Source organism: Bactrocera latifrons, unplaced genomic scaffold (genome assembly GCF_001853355.1).
Source record: "Bactrocera latifrons isolate USDA-ARS-PBARC rearing strain unplaced genomic scaffold, ASM185335v1 scaffold_293, whole genome shotgun sequence".
In the NCBI taxonomy this organism is placed as follows: domain Eukaryota; kingdom Metazoa; phylum Arthropoda; class Insecta; order Diptera; family Tephritidae; genus Bactrocera; species Bactrocera latifrons.
In genome coordinates, this window is record NW_017536552.1 from 109,910 (window position 1) to 127,032 (window position 17,123).

At 31.0% G+C, this 17,123-nt stretch overlaps 1 protein-coding gene across 12 annotated transcripts in view; it reads right to left on the minus strand.

Moving 5' to 3' along the window:
- Window positions 1–17,123, minus strand: part of LOC108970253 (dystonin) — a 134,615-nt gene that overhangs the window by 87,891 nt on the left and 29,601 nt on the right. For 7 of the 12 annotated variants that reach the window (XM_018935538.1, XM_018935539.1, XM_018935537.1 and 4 more), the window contains exons 1-3: window positions 12,904–13,260; window positions 7,082–7,143; window positions 639–728 (exon numbers count right to left, since the gene is read on the minus strand). In XM_018935538.1, the coding sequence (XP_018791083.1) occupies window positions 639–728; window positions 7,082–7,143; window positions 12,904–13,252 (501 nt within the window). In that variant the 5' untranslated portion in view covers window positions 13,253–13,260. Of the gene's footprint in view, window positions 1–638; window positions 729–7,081; window positions 7,144–12,903; window positions 13,261–13,590; window positions 14,169–17,123 lie in introns of those variants that run through there. The other 5 variants (XM_018935531.1, XM_018935532.1, XM_018935533.1 and 2 more) reach the window with 3 other exon arrangements.

Sequence of the window (17,123 nt, forward strand, 5' to 3'; positions counted from 1 at the left end):
GGCATCTGCACAGCATGGGCCTATCAGCTTGCGCCAACTGCCGTTTCTGCGGCAGGGAGCCTGAAACTCCGGAACATCTGTTGATCGACTGCACAGCAGTCTGTAGACGCAGAGCCAAGGCCCTTGGAGTTCTGTTTCCGGAGAGGGATCACATTACCTCGCTAGCGCCAAGCAGTCTACTGGACTTCATTAATGGGCTGGGGCTAAGCGAGTCAATGTGAGTAAGGAGAGGGCACAATAGACCAAAGGTCGCAGTGCATTCCTCATTATCATTTATTCATTCAAATGTTTGAGATGATCTCAAGTATATGCGATTTCTTTGTTTCAAAATTGAAAACTAAATATTGAATTAACTTTATGTTGTATAAAGCAATAATTATTATTATTTGTTATTACTAATAGAAGGCCCAATGTTTTTAAACGACTTAGGCCAAACTTATGTAAAAAAGTTTCTTTATCACACGACAATTGTATTTTACACGGTCTTCTTTAAAATTTGAAACGATTCAGTAGTACCTTAACATAAAGATCTTTAAAAACGCTTTTGTTGCCCGGCAAACTATTTAAAAAGACTTATGTATACATGTGTAAATTTTCTAATATTTTTAAATAAGTATGAAATTATATCTCTAACTTACCAGGTGTTCATTTGATAAAACTTCCAAAAGCGTTAGCAAATTGTGGCCATCCCTAAGATCTTCGAATAGATCATCTACTTGTCTTTTAGCCTATTAAAAATAAATATAAAAACATGATTTTCTTTTGAAAAAATTTCCATTACCAAAATATTGTTGTATGTGTGTATGTATATAATATACAAACTTAAACAATACGTATATAAAACAATATAGATTAAAAAAAATAATACATATCTAAAACACAAAAATATTTCTTAAATTGATTGCGAAAGTCAATATTAATACTAAAATATTGCATTATTATTATAAATTAAGCTTTTATAATGATTATTAGACTTCATAAGAAAACTTTATTTAGTTATAGAAGAATTGTTAAATTTACAATAAAAAAAAATTATTAAGATTAGTAATGTTTGAAGTGAATATGTTATATAAGTTTTCTATGTTATATAAGTATTTATGGAAAAGAAAATTCATGCGGTTACGTTCCAACGGTGACGTGTTTTTGCGCTACAACAATAGCCCATGAGTATACGACACTTCTTTTGAATATAATGCTGCTCCCATGGCAATGAGAAGACCGGAACAAATGAAGATGTACACGTGAAAAATAAATGTATACCAAAAACGAAATTCTGTCACTTAAAAGCGCCAAATTCAAATTCATACATGATCTGAGTTTGATTTATATATGCGACGTATGTAGGAATAATACCGAATTAACCGAAGAATAAACGTGAAATAAAAACGAAATTTACTAGAAAATATACTGATAGAATGAAAGTCAATAGTCTTCTACCGGTAAAAGATTTACAAAAATTCACTATGAAAAACAGGATTGTTGTATTTTTCTAAAAATTCAAGATTGAAATTGTTCTCTAATCTGTGAAGTGCAGTGCAGTGAATTAAGAATCATTGAATAATAAAACCATGGAATTTTATATGTATATTTAAAATTAAATAATATATTTGTTTAAATTAAATTAATTAAAATAGGAATCTGATGTAATCAAACTGAACTTTATTTTATAACTTTGAAAGTTTTAACTTACTGAAGGTGGACAACATGGATATCCATTAGTGAAAACACACATATGTAACATTGTGTATTTCTGAAAATAGAGCAGATTTTGTTTTATTTATGTTATTACAATAGACTTTGAATTCCGGAAGTAAATTATATAACTTCTGTATGGCAATAAATTGTAAAGAAATTTTTAGTCAAAGCTAAATTTGAATTTGCATTAAATTGGCCTCGTCTTGAATTTGCATCGTTTAAATGAAATCCCATTTTATAACATGTTAAGAAAAAATAAAACAAACGGTATGTTAAATATCTTAGAATTTTCAACTATACTGAAATTGTGTTTTCCAACACTTTCCAACAGTTATATTTAAGTTTCTTTTAACAAAATACATGTAATTAATAAATTTTGGAAAATTAAACTTTTAAGCAAAGATAATTTGTGTAAACCATTCCTAATTATTACGTATATCCAAACGTTAACGGACAAATAGATGTTTTTATCGAATTTAAGCTAACCAATAAATACAAAGTAACTTATCTTTAACACTTGTTAATATATTATAAAGTATAGTATAAAACTTCTTCTTACGAAATAAATAGGATTTATTCTTATGCAATTTATATAATCATAAGGTGGACACATTTACTTCGTCCCTTGTGTCACAATATCCTCCATTGCTCCGTTATAAGCAAATTATATTTATAACTTTATTAGTTACTTTTTTGTCAATAATGAATGTAATTACCTTAATATATTCCCAATGCTGCATTGTAAAATCAGATTAAATAGTTAAAATTAATAAATAATGAAGAAAATAAATAAAAAGGGATGGCTAGGTAAGGGTGTTACCGAACATTTTATAACGTCGCAATTTTTAAGAATCAAGGAAATACTCTCAGGTGTTGGTAAAACTTTATATTAAACAAGTAACGAAGGGCTAAGTGAGGGTGTAATCGAACATTTTATACTCTTGTAACTTGCAAGAATAAAAGCCAGGGAAATACTTTAAGGTGAAAATCAATTATATAGAGTAAAGCTAGCCGGATGTTTGAAAATCCTGATATTAGTTATATGGGGGCTAGGCAAAGTTTTCGCTCAAACTTGTCTATTTTAGGCACAAAAATACCGTGTTATGAATAGAACTCTCTTATATTCATTGGAATTACTCACATATTGACCGATATATGCGGTAGAAAGTGAACCCAAAGTTCGAAAATCTTTATATAAGTATAAGGTGGCTAAGGGAAATATTGGGCTGATTCAACCCATTTTTGTCATACAGACATACCATTATTAGAGAAAGATTATCCCTTAGTTTTAGTTACATACATATATCACACATTGACCGACATTTAGGAACAAAAGTCAACTATAGATAAAGGGGTCTAAATATTCGGTATCTAAGAGCTTGATCATTTTTCATTGGACTTAAATAACATAAGGTGGCACACACTAAAGACATTATTTGTACAAAGTACTGGAAATTCAACGAATCAAGTGGTTTTAAAATTGTGCCATATGGGAAGTGAGCTTGGCGAAATCGGAGCCCATTTTCACAATGTGACATAAGGATGTAAGAATGCCACGAACTAAATTTTGTGGAAATTGGTTGGTCCAATTTTCACACTAGCTCCCATTATTAAACACGCCAACTTTTTGAAAAAGTGCTCTTTGCTATAGCGATCCTCCGTTCAATATATTATTTATACTGCTAATTAAAATACATTATCGCTTAATTTAATAGTATATCCTTTATTTAGATATATGAAATATAAACTCAACCAAAGAGACGGAATTTAATAAAAAATATATTATTAATATATATAAGGTGGGCTCCACAGTAAACAGGAATTTTTGAATTTAGTTCCCCTAGTGGCGCCATCTATTTGTCGACTGGTGCGTTATAATCTGCTCTCTTTATCGATTGTCCAGTGACAATTTCATGGCATTTCATCGGTTGGAAGTGAAGTTATTGCGTTTCAAGTGACAATATGTTTGTGTTATCGGTGCAAAAATAAGCTTTGAACAAAGAGCCAACATTAAATTTTATTTTAAAATAGGTAAAACTTTTACCTAAACGTTTCAATTGATGAAACAAGCGATGATTGGCTATCCCGTAGCAGGGTGCATGAGTGGTTTCAACGTTTTTAAAGTGGTCGTGAGATCGTGATTACCGGAAATACCATCGAAACTGTGCGTGAATTCATCAAAAATCAGTCGAAATCATTATTGAAATTCATGGCAATGGAATTGAACATCGAATTATTGCATTTTTACCAAACATTTAGGCTTACGAAAGGTGTGTGCAGGGGTTTGTTTCGCACAAATTGACTGACGACCAAAATTTGCTCAGAATCCAACATTCGAAGGACGATTATTAGACCAAAAATCAGGGCAAATTAGCATAAATATGTAAAGTTTATATTTTTACGCAACTTTTAACTATTAACCACTCCCCGTATTCACCATTTGCACATGAAAGGAAAGCATTATGCAGACGTAGAGGCCACTCAAAAGGCTTGCAGGGCATACTGGCGGCCATATTGGCCAATGAACTAAAACACTCCACGAGTGCAAAAATCTGTATTGAAGCAGAAGGAGACTATTTTCAATAAAATAAATTGATTTTGTCGAAAAAACATACAATGCACATTGTATTAATCTAAAATGCATAAGTGTATTACATATATCTGGTGAAGATTATTTTGAAGGCGTCAAAATAAATATCGATGAATAATTAAATATGTTGCGTTTTATTTACATTTTGGTTTTTTGTGACAATGTATACATACATATATGAAGTCAACCGGCAGTTCGGTATAAAGTCAACCATGCCCACCGAGGTCCACAGTCGGTATCTGCGGGCTTCAAAAATTATGGTTCGATTTTGACTATTTTTGGATGTGAGAAGACATAAATTTAGGGCACTAGTTTTGCTACGTTTCTCTGCCTTCATTGGTTATTTATTTAAATATAATAAAGTGAAAAACCAGACGAAATATAAATTGTGCTATATTTGAAGTAGATGTTGTTGTAGTTCATAACTTAACCTAAAGTAGAAATCTACTTTATTGACAAACTTATTTTTTGGAAAATTAAGATTTCATATTTTAAGACTTCAATGATTTGTATGCGATGGTTATTTACCAATGCAATAATTAAATATGAGCATTGATATTTACATATGCCAACAATTTTCATTAAAATATTAACCATATACATTGCATATATTGCATATTGTATGCAAATAGTATTTTTCATGTTTTGTTTAAGTTTATGTTTTGATTATTACTTTTCTAAACTGCAATTTATGGAACAAATCATAAAGCCCATAAACAAGCACTGGCGTTTCATTTTTCTTGGTACCACGGCACCGAAATTAGATATGAACATACTAACTCTTACACTCCAAATTTGAACGTTAAGATATATATTTTGACATATAGTTCTAAACAGTAGCAATGTACAGTCTCCATTGCCAATATTTCTAGAAATAAAGATTTTTAGAACATAAAAGGTGATCCATTTCAAGATTCCCTACTTTTTTAACGAAAAAACACAGAAACTTCAAATTTAATGTGGAATTTTTATTATTGGTATTTATGTTTTTAAAATTATCTCTTTCAAACGTTGGCCGCGGCTACGTCTCAGATCGTCCATCTGTTGAGTCCCATTTTCGAGGACTCGTTAAATCAATTCGACTAGTAACTGGCGAATGACACCCTGATATTTTGCTCCAAGCCCTGAATCGAAACGGGATTACCTGCATAGACTTCAGACTTTACATTTCAAGGTCTAACGCACACGATCTTGGTGGTCAATCGACGAAATGATTTGCTTCTCTCGATAATACCTTTGATTGATGCTATGCGTTTGAAGTGGCGCCGTCTTGTTGAAACCAAATGTCGCCAAAATCACGAACTTTAATTTCTGGCATCAAATAGTTGGTTATCATGGCGTGATAACGGTCACCATTGACCATCATTTTTGAAAAAATATGAACCGATAATTCCACCGGTCTCCACAAACGACACTAAACCTTTTTCTTTGGAAGAAGTGACAGCTCTTGAATCTCTTCAGGTAGAGATACCATCCCCGCTATAACAATTTTGCTTATTTTCGTACCCATTGAGCCAAACATGAGCCTCTTCGCTGAACAAAATTTGGCTCGAAAATTTCGTATCTTCTTGAAACTTTTCAAGAGCCCATAGAGCGAGGCGATATCGCTTGGGAAGGTGGAGCGGTTTCAGTTCTTGCACGATTTGTATTTTGTACATCTTCAATGCAATATTTCGACGTAAAATGCGAACGGCGCCGAGTATACTCTCCACGGTATTCGTGTACGCTCCAAGCTACGATTGCTATAATTTCACAACGTGCTGGACGTGGTCGATTCGGATAAATATTATTCAATAATGAAAGCTGGGTCGCAAGATGGGTGATGGTGTTGTAGTCGCTCAGTAGGCAGAAACAATATTGAAAAAAAAAATAGCATGACAGCTTGACACACTCACGCGTGATCTCTCAAAAAAGGCTATTAAAAATGGTACCTCTACTTTGATCACCCCTTGTTGCCTGTCGAGATTTCCGCGTTATAAGTAATCTGACAATATTTTGGGAGAATATGAGTATCAAATGTTGTTTCGACAGCTGTTTGGAGTAAATATTTTGTATACAAATATTTTTAGTCTGAGTTTACATCTTATTATTTAAATTCAATTTCATACTAAGATAAGGGATGGTTATAAATAATTTTTTTCTCTCTAACAATTTAAAATTAAAGAGGGTTGTTTTTAAAATTCCTTATCTTTTATTTGACACCTGTATACGAATGGAGGTGTTTCCTAAAATTTGCTTACATACACAGTATAATATACAATTACGGTCCTCTAAGCCAAAAAAAAATATGAAACATAAATTTAAAAAATTTAAATTGAATTCGAATTGTAAAAACTTGTCAGTTTTCGAGTTTTGTTGTACAAATTTATATATGTATAAACATATGAAACCACTTTTACATAAATACTATATCGTCATCTGAAATGCAAAATAACGTAACAACGTTTTCGGAAATTTACAGAGGCATGAATGAGACACGAAATAAAATGGAACATGAGTGAAACAAAAATTTAATATTGGTTAAAACTGGTTTATATCTGACCGCAGCACCTGAAAATGCTGAACATATCTAATTTTATGCATATAATTTGAAGTAGTGAAGCGTAATCAATGACATTCAATTTCGAATTTTTTGCATTTAGGGTGACTCCATAATAATGAAAGTTTTTTAGTTCATATATATTTAGATTGATAAACTTTAAACTAAGTAATATGAAGCGGGTGAAATATCTTATTATGTCCCTTCCCGCTATTTTTATATTCATACACACATACTATATAATTTGTAAAACCTACCTTTTTAAGATGTTTGTTAACCCATTTCGTAAATGTCTTCTTCTGAATAGCATCTCGCTCATCTAGTAATATATTGAAAATAATAGACAATAATTAATAAAAATTCGTCCATATATATTAAAATACACATATGATCACAAACTTCTATATAATATAGTAAATAAGTGCATAATTGTGGCTTATTGATCTGCACAAATAGAAATTCTTGCCAATAATTAAAATGTAGTTAAAAAAGCACTTCTCTAATGACATTCCCATTATTGACACATATCGATTAGACATGTTTATTTTCATAATTTTTATGTTAGCTCCCAAACTATTTTCGTAAATGTAATAATTTACAGATTCCTCTGAAATTTCTTTGTACGTTCTATTATCTTCTCTATATCTATATCTTTTGTTATAGCAACTGCTGGTTATCAATATCTAGAACTTCACCGAATTATGTCAGTCATGATGCCAGAGAATATTAATCTAATTAATTTCACTCAAGATGTCTCCTTTCCTCCACGTAAACAATATAATAAGGGGTGTTGTGGAATCCAAGACAAAATTGCTTGGCTGTCAGAATTGCAAACCAATTCTAATTTTCATTGGTGTCCCGGAATCTGTTCGGATTTTCGTCTTTTCGAACATACGCAAAGCCAATTCGAATCAGCTGTTTACTAATGGAAAAAAGTGGCAAATGACTACATTTGGAAGCAATCCTATATAAGTTTGTAATGAGTTCCGATTTAAAGGAAGATTTTAAGACATAACATTTATCGAATGAATAAAGATGCATTACGTTTATTACGTTTTGTAAATCTTCTTTAAGGGGCCGCTTTAGAAGCTTCAAAAAATCGAGATTTTTTGCTTATATTTTTTTTTTATTATCTAAGAATATGTCCCCAAACTTACGGATGAAAGAATTTGAACATATGTTTAAACAACATAAAGTACATTTTTTTTTTGGTCAAAAACCCCTTTTTTCAAATTTTAAAAAATTTTGAAATTTTATATATTTTTTTTTTTAGAATTTTCTTAGATTAACAAGAACATAAGTTGTTAACAAATATGAATCTCTTTGAATTTTTTATTTCCGATAGAAATTGGGCCTGCATACTGCCCGCCGTCCGACAAATGTACATGCGAGATGCATCGGGCAATTGCTTTCCAAAAGCAGAATATCAAAGATTTCGTATAAAAAAAATTTCGGATGATGTTTAAATATAAAACATAGAAATTTTGCTTTAGTCAATTTTTTTTTTTGCTCCCAAAAAAACCTCAAAAAACTGCTTTTTTTCAAAACTCAATAATGGAGATATTTCGTGTTTTATTCTTATGTTTTCGCCTATAGAAATAAAGATATACTAACTGGTAACAATAAAATGATTTGACTTCTTAATTTACTTTTCAAATCTTTCAACGACTATATTTTTGCTTTGTTTCTGATAGCAAAACCGATAAAATTAGTTTCCGTGACATTAACAACCAATACATATTCTGTTTCGAACCTTTATCCAATAATATCTGAATTCATGACACCTACTACTTTTTTCTCGGTTTCAATTCTGATTCCGACAACTATCCGATTCCACAACACCTCTGAATATCAACGAACGAATTCGGATTTCGATGAAAACATAGTACGATAGAGTAAGTAAATAGAATTAGCAACGAAATAGGAAAATAATTTGAGCACAGAGAGTACTGTTCAGCAAAATTTCTAGACGTAGCTCAGGCATTAGATAAGGTGGGGCATGAAGGCCTTTTATATAAGATTAATAAATATAGTTTAAAAAAACTAAAAAAAACACGCTTTTAAAGCATATCAAACTAAAAAGTGAAAAATAATTATTTGCATAAACTAACATTAATAACGAAGGAAAAATTCCTGTATTATTGTGTAAATAGCGTGTAATGCTCGATATATGAAACATATTTTTCATTCACAAAGCACCCCACGCTTTTCTCACAATAATGAAGGAATTTTTCCTTCATTATAATTGTTAGTTTATACAAAGAATTATTTTTCACTTTGTAGTTTGACATGCTTTAAAAGCGTGTTTTTTAGTTTTTTTAAACAATATCTATACCCTGAACAGGGTATATTAAGTTTGTCACGAAGTTTGTAACACCCAGAAGGAAGCGTCGGARACTCTACAAAGTATATATATAAATGATCAGTATGTCGAACTGAGTCGATTTAGCCATGTCCGTCTGTCTGTCTGTCTGTATACATATATACAAACTAGTCCGTAATAACGTAAAGCTGCCATACAAACGGAACGATCGGAATCAAATGCTTGTATGGACAACTTTCACATTTGACAAGATATATTCACGAAATTTTTTATATATTATTTTCTAAGGCAACAATGTAATCTACGAAGAAATTGTTCAAATCGGATACTATAGCATATTAGCTGTCATACAAACTGAACGATCGGAATCAAATGCGTCCATACAAGCTTTATCATTTGACAAGATATATTCACGAAATTCGGTATATAATAGGTTGTCAAAAAAGTCTTGCCGTATTTCTTGCTTTTTGAAAAGCCATTTCTCTTTCACTTTTCGTACGTAGGTAAATTGTTCTATTATGAAATTTTATTATAAAATAAAGAGATAAGACAGAACCTAGAAGGAATCGAAGCTATAGTAAAATACAGCTCCCTGATGATAAACAATGATGTAAAATTCAACGATAAAGCAGAAAATCATGAAGTACAATGTGCAAAACTCAATATTATAGTATATAGAGATTATACGATATTTGAAATCAAGTACTAATTATAAAAACAAAAAATTAAATTGTCGTTTACTACACTTAGAAAACGTTTCAAGACTATTTGAAAGCAATTTGAAAATAAAAAAGTTTCCCGAAAGTAACTCTTTTAACGAAGAAACATGTGGCTGCAAGAATAATGTTCGCGAAAGAACATTTCAATTGGCAGTCTACAAAATGGCGAAACCTGATGTGAACGAATGAAAACAAAAAGGCTTAATTTTGATGAAGCCGGGTCTAGAAAGTATGTCCGTTCACTAGCAAACACATAAGATCATTCCAGGCAGACTACCAAAATTTTTAAACATGATTTTCTGAGCATTATGGTATGGACTTGATTTTGGTACTATGGTATTGGATAATGACCCAAAACATACGACCAAACTACCTAAAGAGCGGTTTGCATCAGAAAGGATCGCCGTAATGTCCCCGGCAGAGTAAACAATTTTAAACTAGTAGTAGTAACAACGAATCCGTCAAATTGAACACAACTTAGGCTAACGTCAAAGAGGCATATGGACAAATCTTAATGAGACAACGTCAGGATCTAATATTCCGTATGCAACGTCGGTGTATGGATGTAATAAAAAATAAAGGGTTTAGAATTAACTATTAGTGAATCGAAAATATTTACTATATAAAAAAAATTGTATTTTCTATTTTTCCTTTAACAAAATTACTTGTTGTTAAGGGACACTTCACATTACAGATTTACTCTTTATTGCAGCTTTATGAATGCAATGGAACCAAAATAATACCTCATCTAAAATACGTAATAATTGTAAAGATGGAAAATAAAACACAACCCATTTGATATAAAGTAAATTACACGTCTGGAACTATTTCATTCACCTTTAAGTGTTATAAGTTGCTAGAATATGTTATAGTAATTCTGGATTCAACTGATTTTCTATCGTCCTTACTTGTTCATATACATATGTACATATGTTATATATAGGTTTCCATTTTTGGGGCGACGAGTAGTATATTCGATTTTGAAGTTTTTAAAGAAGGAAATAATAGTCAAACTACATAAAGTAATATTGCAAAAATATTTCTTTTTATACGAAACTTCTTATAGGAAAAATTATTGATGATTTTGTAGTCAGAAATTTTTTATGTTTTATTGAAAACAATAACTTCACAATACTTTAGAAATATGTATATGCAGATTAATTTTATAAGTATGCATTATTATTATTAAAACTTTAAATTGCCCAATCCACCTACGTAAACTCATAACTGATGACAACGAACGCCATATTAAACTTGCATTGGTGAATGACGTCAGTTTCTTAACTCCTAAACGCCATATATGTAATATTATATTATATGTATTAGACGTTCATACAAACACATGTATGAATATGGCACTCCGAAGAGAAACCCATACCTTATTTTCTCGTCAACTTATAAAGAGAAATAAAAACGTGTTTTGTACCCGTTAAATATGTGGGATAAATTATTATTTCATTTCTGAAAGTATGTATATTTTAGTTGTACAATATATTGTTACATGAATAAGTTCCAGGTATTATCGTTGGTCATTATCCTTTACAAATTGGAAGGGTAAGAGCAAACACAAAATTTTCTAATAATTTTGCCTTTTAAATATACTTTGCTACAACTTAATTAACAACTATTTATTATATATTTACAACCAATGATAAATTACAATCAACTAAGTATTACATTATAAATTATAAACTGCTTTTTTCTTTACATAATTCTATATGTATGTCCAACACAAATCTAAATATTTTATTTCTAAATACATATAAATAATATAATAGTATTTTTATAAATATTTGAGATCAGTAATTTAAGAACAACTGTCCTAACTTTTGTAGAACAAATAGTGCAAAAAGTATGATGCCGATATTAGGACATTAAGATATTACTTTGCAAAAAAATCAGTAAACCATAATTTGAAGTAACTGGAATGTCAATAAGGATAGTGATATTGAACGAGCGTGTACTTTTATAATTGAAAAATAATGAAATTTGTGCAAAAAATTCATGCACATATATATTTCAATACGCACTGTATAATAAAAAAACAAATCCATTCTCTTGGAGAGAGCGAAAGAGAATTTATTTTCTGAATCAACAAACCTTTTCTCTTTTTATAAGTAACATTGAGCTTTGAAGTCGGTAGTTATTGGCTTCTTATGAATAATGACAATGAATAACAGAAACATGTGAGTAGGAGTAAGCGATTTTCGAAACCACTCACAAGTTGTTAAAAAATCGTTATGACGCCATCTAAACATGCGAATACACATTTATTTTTGTTCATGACAATACAGTCGGTTTAATCAAAACTTAATATTATGGGGCGCTTACATGGTGATGTCATTATATTGGTATAATTATTAAAAAAAATGAATTTACTTTGCAATAAACTGAATATTCTCCGGACGAAATTTTTAAAACAACCGACAGAAATTATAACCAAAATACTGTTAAATTTATATATGGATTATAAGTCCTCATTATGTAAAAATCAGTTTTTTCAGACTAAGTAAGTTTTCAGGCGGGATATTCAAGAAGATTTGTATGCAATCAACTTATAATCATAAACTTTAAGATACTAGGGCTAAATTTAACTAAAATTCGTTCAGTAGCTTAAGAGATAACCCCGGAAAATCGTTACACGTAATTTATATATACATTTATATATACATAGATAATAGTAGTAAATATAATGTAAAGAAAAAATGCACAGCTGTGAGTGAATAATAAGAACTTTCCAACTAAATATAAAAATTTCATATTTGTTTTATTTAAGAATGACAAAAGTTGAGACCAAATATAAGATTGTGTTTTGAAAAGATTAAAACGAAAGGTTAACCGTGCCGCAAAGCTACTTAAACAAGTAATGCATTGAAGTAGAACCTCTATTTTAAATATATTCATATTGTTATATATTTATATACATATGTGTTACACGGATAACTAAAGTATTTTATATATATTTCAATAAAAATTATATCTTATAATGGGGCTTAAAAAAAGACGGAAACAAAACAAAACAATCGCTTTGATTTACCTTTAAATTGTGTCAAAGCATCTTCATAGCCACCCACAGGCAACGGTTGCTGAGAGGGCACTGAGGAATGTTTGGCTTTTTTTGCTGGACTAGTTTCCACATTGAAATCAATATCTCCAATTCTTGCCTTTTCTTGTAAAACAGGTATTTGAACTGCATGCTGTGAATAATAAGCAATATTTTGCCGACCGTGTTTCTGTGAGCTGGCGTGGTTTGGGTTGTGTGGGTTGTCTGGGTGATGGTGTTTCGAATTTTTCCGCACCTGCGGTGATGACGCAATTGACGGCTCATTGCTTATATCGTTGGGATCGAAACCCAATCGTTCTTTATAATATGCGTGGGATGTCATTACCAAATCTACCACACAAAATTAAATTATCACGTCTTAAATTTAGAATCCTCTCAAATGTAGATATTCAACCTTTTTGGGCACGGTTTAATTTTGGTTTGGTTCGGTTTAATTTTTTAACTTTACTTATTTAACTTAACTGACCCTAACCTTTTTTTAAATTAAATTATATTGAAATTAATCATTGTCCATTGAATTAGAATAATCGTATTTCCGTACGAAACAATTCAGAGATATTAAAGTTATATTGTAAACTTTTTCATAAATTTTGCAAAAGCTTAATTTATATTAATTATTTTCAATAAAATTTGCTTAATTAAAAAAACAAACCCACGTACTTTGATTAGTAAATTGAAATTTTCTTAACGTGGAATAATTGAAAAACGTCGACAATCAGACATTGTCGTCGATAAACGATAAAAATTACTCTGTTGCAAACAAATAACAAACGAAATGAAATTTACTACGTTTCAAATTGTATTAACCAGCTACATGCAACAGGTTTTCTACAAAGAGAAATGTATCTGTGAAAAAGGTCGAAGGTTTTGTTTGGTGTATACATCAGCATTTGTCAGCACACGTTCACTAAATAATAGTTTTATTTATCATTGCAAATGTCTAAAATCAACAGTCTGCAGTTTTCACTGTTTAATACATATATTTAGCACCTTATTTTCATCTAAAGGAAGTTCTTTTAAATTTCAATAACGAAATCTATTTGCACGCAATATATTATGTTTGGTACAATACACAATTTTCTTCAATAAACGTGCGACACGACAGTTCGTTCCAGACTGAGTAAAAGATAAAAACGAACGCTGATTATACAGTTGGCTAATACCAGTAAAACAGACGAGTTGCGTTGAGAGTTGTCATAACCTTGAGTCACTCGCCATTTATTTAAAGAGTAACTATTGGGTATGTTGTACGATCAAAGCCAACTACTTCACAATATCAATAAGAGAGAACTCAATGATAAATATTTATACATATTATTTTTTAAGAGTTAATTAAGATTCTCCTACAATCTATTTAACCAAATTTACTTATTTTTATTATAACAATGAGCTTTCAGCAAAAAACAATTAATGCACATATGTAGAAAACTTCAATAAAAGCAATAATCATAATAAAAACAGTTATACATTTTACATCAGGCCACAGATTTCTAAATACTAACAAGTCGCAAATAAATAACTCCTGGCCAGCTCTGGTACATAGGTGGATGCATAAATAACCTTACGAATCTATATACATATAATATTTGCTAATTAGTAATTTTGAGTGGGAAGTTATTACTTTGAGCTAGCTACAGGGAAATGATTTACAAGTTGTTATCCTCGCTCTTTTATAAATAATAGTATACAATAGTTATTAAATTCCCCGGGTAAATGTTCAAAAAACAATTTATTTACAGCGGCTAATTAAGTCAATACACCTCAGTAGTGCAAAGAATGTGTTCCAAATTTGGTGTGCAGAATCGTTGCGAATGTTGGTTAAAAGTGAAGGATATGGTGCTTGAAAATCGTCAGGCAAGTGTAAGAGAGATGATAGGAGAAAACCGACAACTCTCGCGAGTCTGTTCGAATAATTTTGGTGGGTATTTTGGGTAAAAAACGCGTTGATGCTGCACTCGTCCCGCTATAGCTGATTTTTTTTTTTTTTTCAAACAGATTACTGTAATCAGGTCGTGCGAATCCCGATCTCACATTATTGGAGACATGGGTTTATGAGTTTGACATGCAAACAAGTCAACAATCATCAGAATAGAACCCGTTTTCAGTTGATCGAAGGATAAAGGCTGAAGGCGTTAAAGGCCATCCCAAAAAGTGATTATTGTTTCGAGAACAGAACATTCATTGGCATAAGTGTATAACATAGAGTGGAGATTACTTTGAAGGCAAGAAAATAAATATTGATGGAAAAATAAATATTTTGCGTTTTAATTGACAATTTCCGGATATTTTTTTTTTTTTGTCACAAAGTTGAATCCATATGCTTCCAACAGTAAGAAGAATAGCAAGTAATGGGACATTGAGATGGTAAATTATATTTATTTTTAAAATTATAGAATAATGTGAAAATAAATGAGAAATTTAAAACACTTATTTTTTCAAAGGTTAAACCTTAAAATATAATTAAACGTGTTGCTTCAACCCACCAACCGACTATTTGTTTTTAGTACAACCACCAATAATATCATTCTTCCGCGCACAAATAACAATTATTATACTCCGGCAACATGTTGTTACAGAATATAATAGTTTTGTTCACCTAACGGTTGTATGTATCACCTAAAACGAGTCAAGATAGATATAGGTTTATATTATATATACATATAAATGATGATGATGTCTGAATAAATGTCAGACCGTCTGTCCGTCCGTGCGTATGATTATGATGGTATGTGATGCACTTAAAAAAATCTAGGAACATTTTATTGGTATGTGCCATGTTAATAGTATGTAGTGTCGGCAAAAATGTTTGGGTGATTTCGCACACTAAATTTTATTGATATTAGTAAAGTAGATACGATTTCACTGAAAGGTGACCGGTTCCACGACCATTCTCCAATCGTTATACATGCTTCTAGAAAGCTCTTCCTTGCAATCTTGGTTCTGAAACTCAATGATTGTGACTCATTTATTTCAAGAGTTATCCCTTCTAGTAGTTCTCAACATAATCTTTACGATATTTCCACTCGGGGCCACGTCTACTATACAAATTTTTTAGCACGTTGGTATCCCTCGCTACAACGAATTAAGTGTTTAGTTATAGCACTTTATAAGTGTTAATGGCGTTTTGTGGGCGTGACGTGGAACATGTTCGATTCGACTTATGTTAGTAAAAAACGTACCAGATTGCTGTGCAAAAAGAATAAGTTGAACTCGTTGGATTATTGTTTAATCCAATAAGCCGCATAAGAGCTGAAGCGATGAACAGTAATGCAATCCTTTATGTTGAATATATGTGTAGTGTGATCAATGTAAGTGGTCTCAAGCGTGGTGTATTATACTAGTCTGCGCCTGGATTAGAGTGCAGTTGATGAGGTGGCATTACTAGGGATAGCAATAGGAATCAAATAATTAGCATTAATCGAATATTTATTTTAAGTAAGCAATTTAATTTAATCGAATTTCATTTTGACTAATCGCATCATAAATCGATTAATTACTTTATTCATTTAGAAATTAACTATCAAAAATTGTTTGCAAACGTTAAATGGCACTTCAATTGAAAAGTTTGTTGCTCAGCGCTTGGGACTCGACCAAAGATCTAAAAACATTCGTTTAGCAGATTCTAAAGCTCTTGCATTAACAATGCGGTTTTTGAGGAATAAAATGGAGGACGGAACGGAATTGAAAGTGAAAGCAAAATATCTAAGGAAAATTATTTTGGTCAATGGGCCCTTCCTAAATCATCAGTTCATAACAAAAGGCGAAAACAAAATAATGCTACATTTCCTCAAGACGATATAAATTTTTATTTGAATTACCAGGTTTTAAATCTGAAACGAAACACTGCCGAGGTATGGGAATAAATGAAGATTGTTTGTCCTAAATTTTATTTGCTTTCCTACAGATATTTGCACTTGATTGGCCCATCAGTATCTGACGTTATTTCACTATATTAACATTAAAAACAACAAATAATCAAGGGCTAAGTTCGGGTTTCACCGAACATTTTATACTTTCACATGATAAAGTGATAATCGAGATTTCAGGCGTCATTGCGAACCGATTTCACCCATATTTGGTACATGTCAACAAAGGCAACAAAGTTGCTAAAGAGAGTATTATAGTTTTGTTCACATAACAGTTGTTTGTAAGTCCTAAAACTAAAAGAGTCAGATATAGGGTTATATATACCA